Below are 17,435 nucleotides of genomic sequence, written 5' to 3' on the forward strand. Positions count from 1 at the left end.
ATTCAATCTTTGATTTACCAATATCAAAATTCCATCATTAATATCTCGAAATTGAGTAATTCTCGTGACCTTTCTTTCGTGTGAGAAACGTTGTTTCGAAAGAAAACAAAAACGATATTTCGTTCTGGGCCCACGTACATAATAATCGCTCGGAAACCCTTATTCTGGATCTTCTAGATCTAGAATAAGTCGCGTTACCGTATCGAGCTCGCGCGAATGTACGTGTGCTCTCGAATCGAAGCTTACCTTGAATCTCATTTCGAGCCGGCATACGATCGGACAACGACTCGCGGTAAAAATCCGCGCGCCGATGAGAACGGCACCGCGTATACAGCGCGCACAATAAGCGACGATAACGATCGCAGAAACTGCAATTCGTTGCTGCAATGCGCCGCGCTGCAAGCCGCAAGTTGCGGACTGCAACGTGTGCACACACGTGTCACCCAGCTTGAATGACCTTCGGCTTTCGGCAAACTAGTTCTGCACTATAATGATCATATCTGTTTCGTGTCAATAAACATACTGTAGAAATCAATGCAAAGTATTTGTTTCAGGATGTCGTTATCTCTTTCCATTGAATTAATGTGAAGAACGATCATAAATAATTCTCATTAAACCAAGAATTAATAATTCTAAAGATTAAAATAAAGACAGAAAGAAGAGAAAGCTGTGCTGTAACATTTAACGAAAATTCTTCAATCTGTTTGTATTTGTAATAGAAAAATAGTTTAGAAATTTAAAAACTTGAAATCTGGCTTAATTTCTCCAATGAAGACTAGCATTACAACATCTATTATTTAACTTTAAATTTAACTTGAAAAATGTTTGACAAAGATTGTAATACGTATTTAAAAAAATTTATAAAATTACGATTAATGTCCTTTCTCCTTGGTACGGTATACGGATACGCAATTACCTCGTTTCAGGATTTCCCTCAAGAGAGATTTGCAATTTTTTGCACATCTATAACAATAAGTTCAACTCTAATCTATTCACCTTCGTGTGCAAAAGTGCGCGAGACGGTTACGCGAAATTCGCGGAGATTGCGCGCGAAGATTCGCGACCACATTCGCACACCTGGTTCTCCATTTTCGATACCGTTAGGAGACTACTTTTATGCCCATACCCTTCTATCTCGGTCAACTCGATCTCCTGCCAATTTGATCAGACGTGCGTTGAAATTCACAAGAGCGCGGATGACTCGATCCTTCGGCGAAAAACTGACTCCCCGTGGCTCACCAGAACAGCTCGTTAAAACCAACGTATATCTAGGTAGAATCGTAAATTATGATTCGTAACTATATATCCCACTATCCCAGTCGTCCAGAAAGGAAGAGACTAAATTTTATTCGCTAGTCTTTTAAAATAATTAATAATTTATTCATCTTAACTTAATTTACTTAAATGACGATACGATTAAAGAATTTTAATATGCTAATGTATTAATTTGTATTTAATTTATTTAATCTTAAATTACACGTATATAACAAATTGATTTATTGATTTTATATAACAATTATAAATATATTTTTTGTTAAAAATTATTTGCCAAATATTTTAAGAAATTATGAATAAAAGAATATGTGTGTAAAAACAAAGTCAAGCTATACAATATTATTATGTATATGAAAATTCGGTGAGGAAATTAATTTTATTTTTAATTGTATTCAGTTTGCATGGCACAGTAAATTCAACGAACCTCAAAACATATCGTTAATTTTCGTGAAATCAACCGTGCAGCAACGATTCCCTACAAAGCTTTCGCAATACAACTCAATATCAACAGAATCGCAATCACGGCAGAAATTCGCATAGACGAAATGCCGCGAGTCGACGATCGCGCTAATTGCAATCGCGTTTGGAGTATGTGCAGGCGAATGTAACAGGAGTGCAAAATTCGAATCCGAATCGCTTGAAGCATGGAATTTACGCCTCGCGAAAAGAGTGGCGAAATTATAAATTGTTAGTGTTAGGCGATAGATGGGTATACATGGTACATCAATCGCGATCGCGCGTCTATCCGCGCGCGGGCGTGTGCGACGGACGTAGTTCGTTTGATGGATATCGAGAGGTTCGCGTTGCAGGTTGCAGGGCGATGTTTGCGAGCGATGCTCGACGCGCGCGGCATGCGTGTGCGGAATGATTTACGAGGTCGAATAGTTGAAATAGTTGTAGAAGAGAAGATAAGGAGTGTCTGAGTCGATTTCACATAGAATATGTTATCGTGTATGACGCGTTTTGTCTCTTTCTCAATTTTTATGTAAATTCGCATTTTTATATATATAAGAAGCCAGAACTAAAAAAAATATTATTACTCTATTATGACTATTTTATTAAAATTTATATGATAATAAAATGACCAAAATACCTATATCAACAATATGTGATGTGAATTATAATAGGTAGTTATAATAATGTATGAATAAGCAATGTTTTAAATCTCGTAAAAAGGGGAAGAAGGAAACCTATAATTACATTTTGCTATATACAATTATTGCTAATATTGCTGCATTATGTATGCGTGTGTATGTATGTATATGTGTATATGAATGTGTGTATGTATGTATATGTTGTTGAACGCAAGTCAGGATAATTGTCTATTTTCCCACTTCAAGGCCGCGCTATAATAAGTATACCCGCAATTTTCCCCGGCAACGGAAGTCGGCAACGATTTACGTGAAAGATCGCGACAAGACGCAGGTATGCGACCGCAGGTATCACAAAGGATACGACATATAGTGCGCATATGACATGTACAGTAGCAGTGTGCACATTGAGGACGACACTGCGATTGGTCGGCGTGTACCTCGCCACTTATGCAATTTGCTTTACGCTCGTTTTAAGAGGCAATTTGACTCTGCCGATCTCGCGGCCGTTTACCAGCGTCGTCCGAGTCCGAACGGGCTCTGGACTCGTAAACGACGATAATAATTTAATAAAACGCACTCGCGGGTCGCACGAAGTCATCGTTTACTTTCCATTCGCTCACACGATTTGTTTATCTTTCTTTTTATAGCGCAAAATGGTTCAATTAAATTCAATTATTCGTGGATATAAAAGATCGACAATAAGAAAAACTGGATAAGATAGAAGAAAAACCTAAGAATTCGAGCATCAATTAGGTATATAGCTCTGTAGATGTAAGTCTATATCATTTGATCTCATTTATTATTATAAAACAATTTGATTATTATAGTCTTTCAACATAAATTTAATGGAAAGAATATTTTATTTGATTATGCTTGTTGTAGAATGTAGATGATATGGATTAAAATAAATGTCTGCTATAATTATTATTCACCTGTTAAATTTTTTTGCTACTATATCAATAAATACCTCGTCCTCGTTTTATATATAATTAATCATATTTCTAAGGATTCTCGCGATTAATCTCGTCTGTATTCCAATAAACTTTCAGATTTTCGGATGAGTATTTTCACTGGGAATGCATTCGCACGAGATGGGACAGAAGCGAGCTTGAAAAGTTTGCTCGGCAGTCCGGCGAATGCAATCATTTCGGGTGTCGAGGGGTCGAACTTGCAATTAGCTAAGAGGAATCCACCACGACGTATATGTTGTCATCGTCGTCGCCGATTAACGGCCGCTTTATTAACTGCGCGCGAGTGTCGCTGCTTCTTTGACTGACAACTCAGCCCGTTCAATTTTATGAGTTAATGAGCTCGTCGGCCAAGCTAGCTCATTGCGAGCGAGCGGTCGCAGCACAGTCGACCGTCTGTGATTTTGCCGAGCCGTTATTTCGATTTCTCGTCTAGACTCGATTAACCGAATCCCGAAATATATAATAGGATTAAGGCTGCAGTCAGCAAGCTATCTTTATAATTATATTCATAGTAAATACAAACATTTATATCCGCAAAGAATGTTTGACTGATATGGCGACACATGACATGTCATTGAATTCTCATTAAATAAAAAAATCGGTTTTAAATTAAGTATTATGAATAGCATGAAACATGAGGCGTGAGGCTTTCGAGAAATCTTTTATGAGATCAGAGACGAAATCTCGAAGAGCAGAACGGTTGATTGTGGTATTGCTTTCAGAGTATCTCCTTACATCGTCAGGACTACCGGCATTCCGATGCCGTTAATCCTTTATAGCCTAATGTGACCTCGAAGTATATTGTATGAATCACTGAGAAACAAAGTTGCATAATATTAATTCATTTATGAATAATTCTACGTATTTAATTTTTTTGATTGTCTGTCTCTTTCCTAATTTAACATTTAATTCAGAAATATAATATTAACTAACACATACACACACACACACACACACACACACACACACACACACACACACACAACATTACATAATAATATGTGTATTAAAATCCTAAACAATTAAACATATAATGTTATATTAATATTTAATTCTTATTATAAAATATTAAAAAATTCACGTAACTGTATACTTTAATAATAAACTAACATTCTGAATTGTCACTCATTGTGTCAGTAATCTCAAATTTCCTTATGTTATACTTTTATTATATTGTACAAAACTTTTTATCAATAAAGTTTTTTTTATTTTATTATATTTTATTTTATTTAACAAATCTAACTATACATATATAAATATAGTAAATTTACTGGAAATTTCCCACGATCCCCAGAGATCGATATCGATTCGTGTCTACTGGCGATGGCCGCGGCAATCATAAATTCAAGCACTCAAACGATCGCTCGCGGAGATGAAAGCGAGCGCGAGCCAGGCTGGAAGATCGATAATTTTTTCATTCATAAAGAACGGAGTTACAAGAGGCGAGAACGATATCACGAAAAGTAAAACGGATCACCGCTTGGCACGTGCTACTCGAGCATTATGAAACGTTAACCGAGAAAAGACGGAGAACACACGCTCGTGCAGCGCGGCGTATCTCGACGGGGAGTACTCGTATTCTGGACTTGCTTATGTCCCAAATACGTACATTAGTTTTTTAAACAGGTATTTGTTCCAATAAATACAGTTGGGAGATTCGTTGATTAACTAAAGAGTAATATTTTTTCATATAAAAAATTTGATAAAACTTTAAAACGTTAAAGCGTTTGTGAAAAGTGTTTAGTTTTTAATGGTTAAAAATGTTTTTTGTTATTATTTATAAATAATATAAGTATAAAGTAATAAATCAAATAAATAAGAAAAATTAATAATAATTAAATTGATATAAAATTGGAGATTAAATTAATAAAAAATTTATTTAATATTACCTAACGATAGCTTCTGTGTTTCCTCATCGGATATAAAGTTTAAACGCACAACGGCCAATTGGCCAATAAATTAATTAGCATCACGATAATGAATCACTACACATTGATGCAATAAAACTAATTGATTGATTTATTTATTGACACGTTTCGCGCGCTTTCTGATTGCGAGAATCGATGCAGCATCCACGCTGCTGGATCACCCGTAGGACACTAAGCGACGAGAGACAGAAAGAACATACAGGGACACGAGGTCGAGGTGAGCCACACCGCAATTGGCCGAGCAGAGACCGCGTTAGCAAGCCCGCGGAGAAGGACGAAGGAGGAAGGAAGAAGGAGCAATCGGCAGGTAGTGGGAGCGTGCTCCGAGTGTGGGAGCCTGGAGAACCCAGGTATCCACCACGTGGCTCGCGAATCGTGAGTGGGGTCAATTGTCCATAATATCGTTCACTCATTTTCTTATCAATGCCCAATTAGATGACAATAATAGTCAATTAATTTTTAAGACCAAGTGTTATTGACTGGATATAACAACTGGATGTAAAAAAAACTTTAAGAATAAAAAAAGTTTGAAAATGTCAAATTAGTTTAATGTTTTCCGTATTCCAGATTTTTAAGTCTCAAGATCCTAATTTTAAAAATTTGAAAGAGAGCTTAGATCGCGTCACAATCAGAACATTATTATCGGATACAAGGTAGTGAAGGTTCCGGAATCTTAGAATCTAAATTACGCGCACGCGTAAAGAAACAGGAAGAGCACTGACCACTTTTGATCCGCGCGCGTATTTCCATCCAATTTACTCGGCATTGTGTATTCTGGACGTTACGACACTGACGGGATCCGGGGAGAGGCGCAGGCGAGGCTTTTTTTCCGCGGTCGGCTCATTCACCAAGACATCCGCAAATCGAATTACTGAATCTTTCACGAACACGCTAGCCCGCTAGTCGACAATGTAACAGTTTATCGGCTTACGCGGGAACGTCATTAACTTTTGAAAACAGACCTGTTCGCTTGTGCGCTGACAAATGGCCGGAAATACCCGGAATGCACTACACTATTTTTAAGTTCTCATTACGCAAAGTCTATTACTTTCTAAAGTGTATATAAATATGATGAAAATTATTGACTTACTTGTAAAAAGCTCAATAATATAATTCACTCAAAATGTAATTTGTCCTTGACAGCAAACATATTGCAATTTCGGTATTACAGAGAAATAAATGGTCACACACAGGGTTGAAATGAGATTAAAAGCATGAATCATCGGGAATCTAAGGACGCAGAATGCATTGCGCGTTACGTCAAGGGAAAATTGCATTCCGAGTTCCAAGTCATTTCAAGTCGTCGAGTCGTTCGTAACGTCACGCCCGCGTAGAGGATCAATAGAGATGCGGTGGATTATTGTTACAAGACGAGATTCTACGCGATCAATCATTAATTAAGAGACGATGCACCGGATTGAAAATTGCACGTCGCGTGGGTACATTGTCTGCCTTTATTTTTCTATTGTGCAGACCGTTAATTTCACGACGAATACAAAAATACGATTAAGCGCGGCAATTATTGCCGATATTCGAGTAACACAACAGACGGCGTGACTGATCACACATTTTTGCGATTTAAGAATTCTTACGTGGGAAAAACAAAACTATCGTCAAATAATGATATACCTAATGGCTAAAACGAAGATAGAAAGGTTGTACTCTATGTAAAAAAGAAAGATATAATCTAAGAACGGTAAATTCCTTCAATTTAGAGTTTTTTAATTTGATTAAAGAGAATTAATCTAGATTGATATGTATTAGACTGGCATGATTTATAAATTAACTTTAGATATATTTTAATTAATTAAAAATAAATAAAAAAGCTAAATTAATTAAACTAAAAGAAAATTAAAATTTGTAAAAAATAAAAATCGGAATTGTAATAAATAATTTTTTAATAGATATCTATTAATTCTTTTGATTTAATCGTATTAATTTATTCAAAGTGAGATATAAACGCAGGTTTTCAAGGGCATCCCATATATACATGTATATCCCATATACGATAGAACTTTCAGTTCAAAGAGGAACTACGGCCTAGAACATCTACTTCTTTCTTTTTTCCACAAAGCGGTCTTATACCGGGAAACCGCGCCTATGTTTCCCCGTTTTCTCTTCGTTCTCTTCCCTCTTAGCGCACTCGCGCAGTACATATACATACTATCTTGTATCTGGGACACCTGCGACGTATTGCGACGTTTTCGACGTTCTATCATCGCCACCCTACCTACTTCCCCCAACACTTGCTCGCACTTGTCTAATCTAAACAATCGAGTAATCGATTTTCGAGCGCGACTTGTTCGTTGAGTTGCGTTTACTTAAAGGTAGTATCGGTCTTTGCCTGTTTAGTGTTACCTCATTATAGGTGAATTGCGTCACGATTCTACACGTTCAGTGCTTGAAGTCTATATATGATAATTATAGAATTCAAATATCTTAATGTCATGTCTTATTCGTCATGTTTTTTTTCTAGGTCCATAAATATTTTCTTTTAAATCATGAATGTTTCTCATAAAAAATAAAATATCTTTCAGTATATATTATTAGTTACACCTTAGAGATATTTAATTATATTAGAAAGTTACTATATAAAGTCCTAATTTTTAATGATATTATTTCACAAATTTAAGTAAAGTTTACTTGAGATAATCCAGCAAACAAAATCCAGGACAATCCGTATTATTTATAAATTATCGCCGTGGGGAAATTAGGGAGGTCGGCGCGATGCTTGACTAATATATATGAAATGACTCATCCTCGCTATCTCGAGAGAGTGGATTATCCGCGAAATAGAAATAGATTGCAATGGGTCGACTGGCTGGCCAAAGACGTCACGCCAGTTCCGGTTTAAGCTTGAGTTTAGCCGACTCTCTTTTAATCATCAAAACAACGTTGACGATCGAAGGATAGTGCGAAGACAAGAACCAGCTCAGTTCTGTCCAGTTCTGTCGCAGGACCGAGCTGTTTATATGCGCACTGGAGAAAAACGAGCAAACTTTTTGATAATTATATTAATATTATCGTTAATATTATATTAACACTTTCGATCTGAACGGCTACAATCGTATGGGAATTGTCTAAAATTAATTCAAAAAGCCTAACAAAACAGAAAAACTCCAAAATTAAGTAATTAAATTCAAATTTGTTTATTCTAAAAAAAATGTTTTTAAATAAACTTTTAAATTTTTTAAATTTGTTAAAATTTTTCTTATTAATCCCTTTTAATCCATTTTTAAATCTTTTTCTCAATAAATAAAGACTGATTTTATTGAAAAGACTGATATGACAGACATGGAATAAGAGAATGGATCGCATCTTTATATATATATGTATATACGTGTATAGCGCTGCACGCCGATTTATGCAACTATCCGACTTCCGGTTTATGTAGTTCTTCGTATAAACGAAGAACGTACATTTCTGTACGCTATTGTACGTGTTGCAGGAGTGCGTACAAGTTGTAAACCGACGACGAGTTGCAAGTCGCGTGCTGAGCGCGGTTCAGAAAGGAAAACACGTGATTCGAGTCGGTTACAAGTTGTTTCACAAATCGCTAAAGGGACAAAGAAATTAATGAAAAAATCAATGGAAATAAATAATAAAAAAATGTGTTCAAGATTAAACTTTCAGAATTCAATATTTTTCAAGACTGGATAATATTTCACAATAATTGTGTATTATATATTAAAAAAAAATGTTATAGTTAAGTTTATATTTTAAATACTAATATTCTGCCCCCTATACATATATTAAAATTATTATGACAACAAATATTTTTAACATTAAAGACCCTCAAAAAAAAAAACGTGGACTGATCGAGTTTCTTTGCCTTGATGATTATCTTCACTTATCATTTACGTGAATCACCCTGTACATATGGCGCGTGTGCTTGGCTTGCTTTAATTATAGACCGGAGCCCTTCTCCTTTCCTTAGCGTCCACCCTCGACACCGCGAAATTGGAAAGGCGACGTCTACGAGCCTGACTACAGATTCGTTCATGCCGTTCGCTCGATCGAGGGTAAGAACGAAACCCGAGAAAAAGCTTCGAAAAGCTTTACGTCGCCTGTACTGTCAAAGTACCACCCCGAACTAAACTCTAAAGTAATATAGAGTACTTAGCAAAGCAAATACTACAGCTATTAAGAGCTGTGTGCAAAGTTTTCTGGCCTAGTAAACTGTAAAGTCTCTGTCAAGAACTGAAAAGTAACGCGAAACTGTTCGTAATATTGTTCGACTCTATCGAGAATAAAATTAAATTCTACTGTCATTTTTCGAATTACTTTATGTACCTAATTATATTTTATATAATTTCAATAATATATATTTATTATTTCTAATTTTTTAATAAAATTTTATTCAATGTCGAACAGAAACAAATTTACTACATTGAGAGCAGAATGGAGGGACGTGAATGCTTCTAATTTTCAATTCATCAATATTTACTATAGATGTGAGAACTATGTTTGAATAAGAAGAAAGAAGAAAGGGTCGAGAGAAAAGAAATGCGTATTTTATGGATTCCGAGTGCATCTCACCGGGAAAACGAGCCACGTCACATGCGGATGGATGAATTGAAACATGTATAGTCGAGTTATATTTCTCTTTCTCTCTCTCTCTCTCTCTCTCTCTCTCTCTCTCTCTCTCTCTCTCTCACAGGACGATGCCACCTCGTGTTTCAAATTTGCATAATCCTGAGTCGCACGATGCTCTACCTTAAAGGATACAAGTTGAAGAATTGTCAGTGAAAATAGAGTCCTTGTAATGTTACAGGAGAAAAAGGTACAAGTATGTACGTGACATTTTAAAATTTTATCGGATGATCTCGAACCTTTTGTCAAGTATTAAACTACTATAAAAAATAATTTAGACCTTTAATTCTTAAATAATAAAAAAATTTAATTATAGGAAGAAAAGTACTTATTCAGATTTTTCAGATTATGATGTCAATTTTTTCTCCATTAGGCAATAAATTATTTAAAGCTTAATAATGTTGCTAAACAATTTTCTTTCAGAAAATATTCAAATTTAATTATGAAAAAATATTATTTCTGTTTAAACAATTTAAAACTTTTCCCGTGAGAAGAACTCAAGTAAAGTGTCGCGCCTGGTAAAAGAAAAAAAAATAAGTAGTCGAGATAATTTACGAGCGAGGACGTAACAAGACGTTATAATTAACAGCTTTTAATTAACCGAGAATGCTGAGTCTGTACGGAAGCCAGGTATACACTTAATCGTAAGTATAAAACGCGCGTGTCAGAGGTTATGTGATTCTGAGCGAATCCCTGCCGCAATGCTTCCGTAAAACGCCAATTAAAATGCCAATCTGAGATTCAAGTTGATCATTTTTCTTGAACCAGAGGCACGAATTTATCTTACAATGTTATAGCAAGATATGATTATTACGCACATTATGACGAAGAATTATATCTTATAATAAAGTAAGATACGTGGGCGCGTAAGATAAATGACTTTGAAAATTTATTATTCAGCTATATAGTAACCAAAGAGCTACTATGTATAGTATAGGTAATATTTAATTAAAAAATTAATTAGTAAACATCGAATTAGCAAAGACAAAAATACATGTAAAAGTTAAGAGGCAACGATAAATGTATAATATTGTAATAAATATTATAGAGTTAAATTATTAAACAAAATTTTTAATAGGAACTACCAAGAAACATAATTTTAAAATCAATGTATTTTTAATAAAAATTGGAAAGATAATAAAATTTAGAATTTCTAAGGAAGAAAGCGTAAATAAACGAACAAATACAAATATTTTATTACACGTTAAAAACGTGTAAAAATGAATTAAAAGTTTAAGATTGCAAAAACATATATTGAGATATTTAGAGACAGAACGTGCCGCAAAATGTAATCGCGTCTGTCTTTTTCTGCGTGTTAGTCTAAATATTTCGAAAAGATGGTGATCTATGGTGCACCGTATACGTACAGTTGCACGAATTTTATCTACGTATCCTAAGCGGGGAAAGGAAGGGAAAGCGAGCTTGTGAGCTTTCTATTTTTAAAGGACTGCGCTCGTGCATAGCTGGTTCTTAAATTTGCTTCTCCGGACGAAGATCCGGAGCATCCGCGTATCAAATACCAAATCTTTTGAATTTCCGTTTCATACTTGATTAAGCTTTATCTATAATCTAGTGTTTTCTTTTCTCACATAACTAACGAGCAAACAGTTAGCATTCTTTTAAATTTGATTAGCAGATATTCTAGTATAGTTGAAATATTTTATTTATGTGAGAATATAAAGATTCATTTTGCATACGTTGCAGCAATAAAATGTATGCAATTTATTTTTGTTATACAAATAAAAGTTAACTTGAAATTTTTATCTTAACCGTTGCTATATACTTTATCTGTGCGATAATTTTAAAATACACTCACCATTTGTTGAGCGCTTTTCGGTTTTCGATTTACGTCGATCACCTTCTGATTAGCTGCAATAAGAAAAACGGGGCATTTTAATTTAAAAGTTATTTCTCCTTCATTTAGCCGACAGCCGACTAACGGACGTCGCTGTGAATTGCATACACGCGCGTATGGCACGTGACTGTCGTACCCTATGCACTAATGACTTTAGTGTCGATTTATGTGTTATAGGTAACTGTCCAACTGGCCATAAACGATTCAGTACTGTTAGGCGAATCACAGATGTATATCGCGACCCATCGCTCAATCTTTTTTGCGCTTCGATTTGTATTAATAAAATTCCGCGGCATTCTAAATTTTTATTTAATATAAATTTTTTGTATTAAACCAAAGAATTAATTTAAATAAAAAAGAAATTTTAATACAATGTTATAAGATTTATAAATATAATTGATTTATAAGTCCGCAAACATCTCATGAATACATCTTGAATTTTTTTTCATATTATAAATATTTACTAGATTAGATTTAAAAAAAATTAGAGTATCCAAAAGATACTTACTGACAGCCTCTACCAGATCGGCTAAAAGGACACCGTCGCAGAAATCAGCTTGGAGATCGGTCACCCGTTTCTTGCAACCCCCTCGTTCCAGATAATAATTTGCCCAATCTGTGTAGATCTGAAATTAACAAAAATAATTATATAAAATAACATATACGCATATATGTTCTATGAGACATCATTAATATTATAATTAATAATATTTTCTAAGTTATCATTTTCTTCTTTTTTTTCTTATTTTTCCTTGAAATACACAAATACCTATATAGTTTCGAAGCAATTTCAATGTTAAATCTTTTTATTTATAATATCTACTTCTTGTTACTATTTTTTTGCTTCTTGATAAGAAAAAAAAATTCGCGGAATGAATTGAGTACTCAGAGTTACTCGTTGAAGCACAATGCGGAAAATTGCATTGCTCTTAATTACGTCGCGTTTCATCGGCGATGACTGATCGATCGACTCTTGAGATCGTAGCTTGGTGAATTAAAGGCGATCGCGATCGTGAGAAAGAGAGAAAGAAAGAGAGAGAAGCAAATAACAAATAGCTTGTAGAGAGCAAACATATCATGGAGGAATGAACTTTAATGGTCGATCGATCGATTATTATTTCTTCGTCCCGCGGCTGCATGCTGGTTATTATTTCTTAATTGCTCGCTTCAGTCCCACAGGAGTTTATGTTTACGAAAATGACAAATAATTCTTTTCAGACATTCGTTACTTTCCTGTAGGTATTAAAAATTCATTAAAACTTTTTTAATAAAAATTAATTTTAAATAACTTTACTCCGCCAAAAATAATTTTATACATAAAAATGCAATTAACTGATGACAATTTATTTCCAGTAAACTCTAATCAACTTGTTCAAAATATACATGTTGATCCTGCATTACTCGAAGCAGAGGAAGCAAAGTGGAGAATGCCGATTGGCGCGATAGGAATCTTTTCACCTTGAAGAATGTTTTCTTATTCGTCTTTTTCATGGCATGTCAAATCGCACAAAACCTCATATTTAACACATACGTGCTTCACAATTTATTGTTCTATAAATTCTTATCGTTTATGAAGCTATGACTCATCAATATATGCATGAAATACGCGTGAGAGAAAATAGCAAATAATACCGATAAAGAAACAATTATAACTTAAAAAATTACTACAAAAATTTTATATTTCAATAAAATTCTAATAAGATATAATCAAATAGTAATAGCATATAATATCTTTTTTAAATACTTTGTAAATAAAAACAATATATTGTAAATTCTCAATTTCTCTCTACCTATATCTATCTAAAAATTCTAATAAACACATAAAATAAAATAAAAATCTGAAAAAAAAATATCTTTTAGAGAACTACATGCGTGAAATAAAAAAAATTATACGCATCGTGCATAGTCATTTCATAGTGAGTGAGCGGATTAAAATGCGGAGAAACGCATTAACGAGCACTTACGGGCAAAGTGCACTTCGGAAGTCTATCATCGCATGTTGCTGTCGCAATCCTGCGATTTGATTTATCTTATTATTACGTTCAAGCGGTTAATTTGTTGCCGAGTCAGATTCCTCTTCTTGTTAACGAAATATGTTATAGATTGCTACCCAAGTTTTCCATTGCCAATTATGCAGCGCAAAACTTAATCGCGACATCATAAATCCAAGTAGCACCTCTAATTAGAGCATATATCTCAGTTATTGCGTCACTGTAATCATGTTATAAATCGTCTCAATTACGTGACAAATTTTCGATCGCCATACAGAATTTCAATTAGCATGTCGTTGATGACATTGCAAGTCTCGATGGTCCTCAAGACACTTATGCGCGACAGGTGCCCGGCGCGCGACGAAATTGAATGCATTTGCAGCTGACCGCGAAGCTTCGCGGATTCTTTTTCTGTCGTTTTCCCTTTCGACGAAAACAGCGCGACGCGCGACCGCGACGCATCCATTTGCATTTCCATCATACGCGGCGACCCATACGTCATGTGGGTGTTATCTCCCGCTGATTGCAACCCCGTGCAAGTGCGTGTACACTTACGTTTATTAACACGCGACCCTTCTTCCTTCTCTTACTCTCTTTTTCTCTCTTTCTCTCTTTCTCTTTTTTTTTCACTTGATATTTTATTACACCGCAGGTGCTTGACTGCCACAACTTTGTCATCGTGCATGTTCCATATTTATTTGTCGGATATTCAAATGGCAGAGAAGAACGATCCTCTCGGATAAATTTATACTCTAAATTATTCGAATCGATATTAATGCAGATATATTTACATTTTATTATATTTTGAATTGTATTTGTGCTGTTATTGTTATAATTATTTCACAAGATTTTGCACTGAGAATTTTCATTGTTATATTGACATAGAAAAGTAAATTTTTTAATTCCATCAATAAAGTACTACAACCGTCATTTTTTTATGTACAATCGTTTTCCATTGTTATTTTATTCGTTGTTATTTACTGTTAAATATTTTATTAATCTTTAAATACTTTTATATGATATCACATAAGAATGCAGTTTCTAAATAATGCAGTCTTCATCAAAGTATATCTATTCAGAATTTGTAATTTTTCATAAAATCATAAAAATTTAATAATTACGTGTACGTTTTATTCTCTTTACAGCTTATTTACGGTTGTAATTCTTTTCATTGTTTAAATAGATACGATTATACTTACACATATTCTGTGCAATACTTTCCAATTTATATCTAAAAAGCAAGAGTATAATAAGAATAAAATATTTCTCAAAAATATTTAATTAATTACCCAATATTTCTCAAATGTAATTACAGCAGCACCTATTCTCGCGGGAACTTTTATATCTAATTTTTATATACGTTTGTATCTATAAGCGAGCATCGGGGACATAAATCACGCGCGGAAGCATGAATTGTCCTGACGCGTTTACCGCGCTGGCGGAGCGCCAGGCTTTTCAGTGTGAGCAAGCGTGCGAGCGAGCGGCTCTCAAGAGTCACCGAAGAGGCGAGCGCGCGCTCGTTCGCAGCACTGGGAGCAGTGGGAGCTGGAAGTTGGGAGACGGAAAGCACAAGGGGACACAAACGTGGTTGTCGTACAGACGAGAGGAAGAGGAAGAGAAGGAGGAGGACAGGAGCAAAGAGCGAGGAGAGAAGAGAGTTAGTCATCGCGTACTATTTTTGAGCGCGCAAAGAGACGAACGGTACGAAGGGATGCGCGGAGGGTTTTGTGTGTGCTTCATGATTTCAGGTCGCCATTATTACGACGGCCGCGGCGGGGTCGCCGATTCTTTTCCCGCTTTCCCGATAGAATCTCTGGGCTTTCCCGGAATATTTCAGTAAAGAGAGAGAAAGCTGAAGATCGCTGAAGCAAGATCGAGGGGAACACATATGCTAAAGAGACTCGTTTAGATTAGGTAGCAAAGGTTAATATGAGACAGATTATTCTTGGGAATTTTTGGAATTGTTATATTTGTTACTTGAAAATAATAATAAAAGAGAGAAAATAATTGATTTAGTAGTTATATTATGAAGTAATGAAAAAAATTATTTGCGAAATAAAATATCCAAAATACCATTGTAAAATATTGTAATATTGTAATTGTAAAATACCATTGTAAATTAACATTGTTTTAATTAAATTAACGACATATTAAATATAGGAGCAGCGGCGACCTATAGAAATAGTTAAAAATGCCTCAAATTGAGTGATATAATTTGACACTACAAATTTAACAGAGTGGATTTATTATTTTCAATAATTGTCAAGATAATCGTTTCAATTGTCTTATTTTTATTTATCCCGAACTCATTTTTATCTTTTTATCTTTAAGTATTTTTTATTTTTAAGTGCACCTGATTGTACAGCTGCTTTGCCATTATTAAAAATAGTAATAATAATAATAGTGAATTCGTAAAACAATATTTACAGACTCGCCAACATATTCAACATCTCTCGGCAAAAAAGATACGAGTGGAAGAAAAGAATTACCTGCACGACATTACGCGTAGAATCGGCTTTGATGTCGTCGATAGAACCGCGCACGGATCTCGGCGCTCTGATACACGCCATGATGCCGCCGGTGGTCGTTGTGACCCCCGCGACGTTCCAGCGTCATCCGAGTCTACCTTTCCAATTATTCCTCACGACAAATTGCATCTATACCAGACGCTTTGCACTGGATTATCACGCGATAATGCACAATTGCAATTACACTATTCGTACTATCATCAAAATCAATTTCTCTGATCTTTAACTTTTCATCCTCAATTTTTCTTTTCAATTCACTAGTACCACAGATGATTATTTTATATTTCTATCATGTTTTCTTCTTTTTTTTATTGGAATTTAAATTAAGATATTATGTCGATATAATAATAATATCTACTAAATCTTGACGGGATCATGACAACATTCAAACAAATCGATATTAGTTTCACTTAAACACTTGATTCTGTCAAGAGAGAGATCATTTCACTGGAATCCACTGTTAAATATCTTTATATATTTTTTTTTACGTTAAAAATCGTGTTTTTCTGTATTTCTCTTTTATAAGAGCATTATGCACTGATACCAAATAACAGATGTAAAATAAAGTACGAAAAAAATCAGTATAGTGTTTTCGACGAATTAATAAAAAACATTCACACTAATCCTTTTATTATATAATCCTCAATTCTTCTGCTAAGATTAATAAATCGTTGATATAATTCGCGTCTGAATCCCTCCGTTCTTCATTCTCACAATCTTCTTTTGAGCGTCGAAAGCGAGAAAAAGGTCGAGGGAAAAGAGAAGAAAGAAGAGGAAGAAGAGAAAAACTTAATCAATCATTCAATTATTCAATTCGCGAGCAAATCACTCTCGTTCCAAATGATCGGACGAACAACGTGACGCATCGCGTCGTGTCGCGTCGTGATGCTTGCAAGAGTTGCAAGCAAAACACGGAAGCGTCTCGACTCTGCGACGCACCGGCCGTAACTGAATACGCGAGCACACATTTCTCTATTCGTAGGTATATACTCTCTTGCGCCTTCTTCTCCTTCTCTTCCATAATCTCCTCCCTCCTCATCTCTTTCACTTTATCCTCGTCTTCCTCCAATTTTACCACCTCCTTTCACTTTCCTTTTTTGTCTATCGATCTTTACAAAAATTTATCGCATAGAATATCAAAATTGATGTAATTGCAGGTTGACAATTAGAAAACTTCTAAGAAAATCACTGGAAATTTTA

The 17,435-nt window shown here is 34.8% G+C and overlaps 1 protein-coding gene across 1 annotated transcript in view; it reads right to left on the reverse strand.

Annotated features, from left to right (window-relative positions):
- LOC112453288 (protein sickie-like) overlaps window positions 1–17,435 on the reverse strand; it is a 96,204-nt gene that overhangs the window by 65,721 nt on the left and 13,048 nt on the right. Inside the window, exons 3-4 of the mRNA XM_025013932.1 lie at window positions 12,225–12,342; window positions 11,678–11,730 (exon numbers count right to left, since the gene is read on the reverse strand). Of these exons, the coding sequence (XP_024869700.1) occupies window positions 11,678–11,730; window positions 12,225–12,342 (171 nt within the window). The remainder of the gene's footprint in view (window positions 1–11,677; window positions 11,731–12,224; window positions 12,343–17,435) is intronic.

This window comes from Temnothorax curvispinosus, unplaced genomic scaffold (genome assembly GCF_003070985.1).
Source record: "Temnothorax curvispinosus isolate PA1 unplaced genomic scaffold, ASM307098v1 QBEX01004244.1, whole genome shotgun sequence".
Lineage (NCBI taxonomy): Eukaryota > Metazoa > Arthropoda > Insecta > Hymenoptera > Formicidae > Temnothorax > Temnothorax curvispinosus.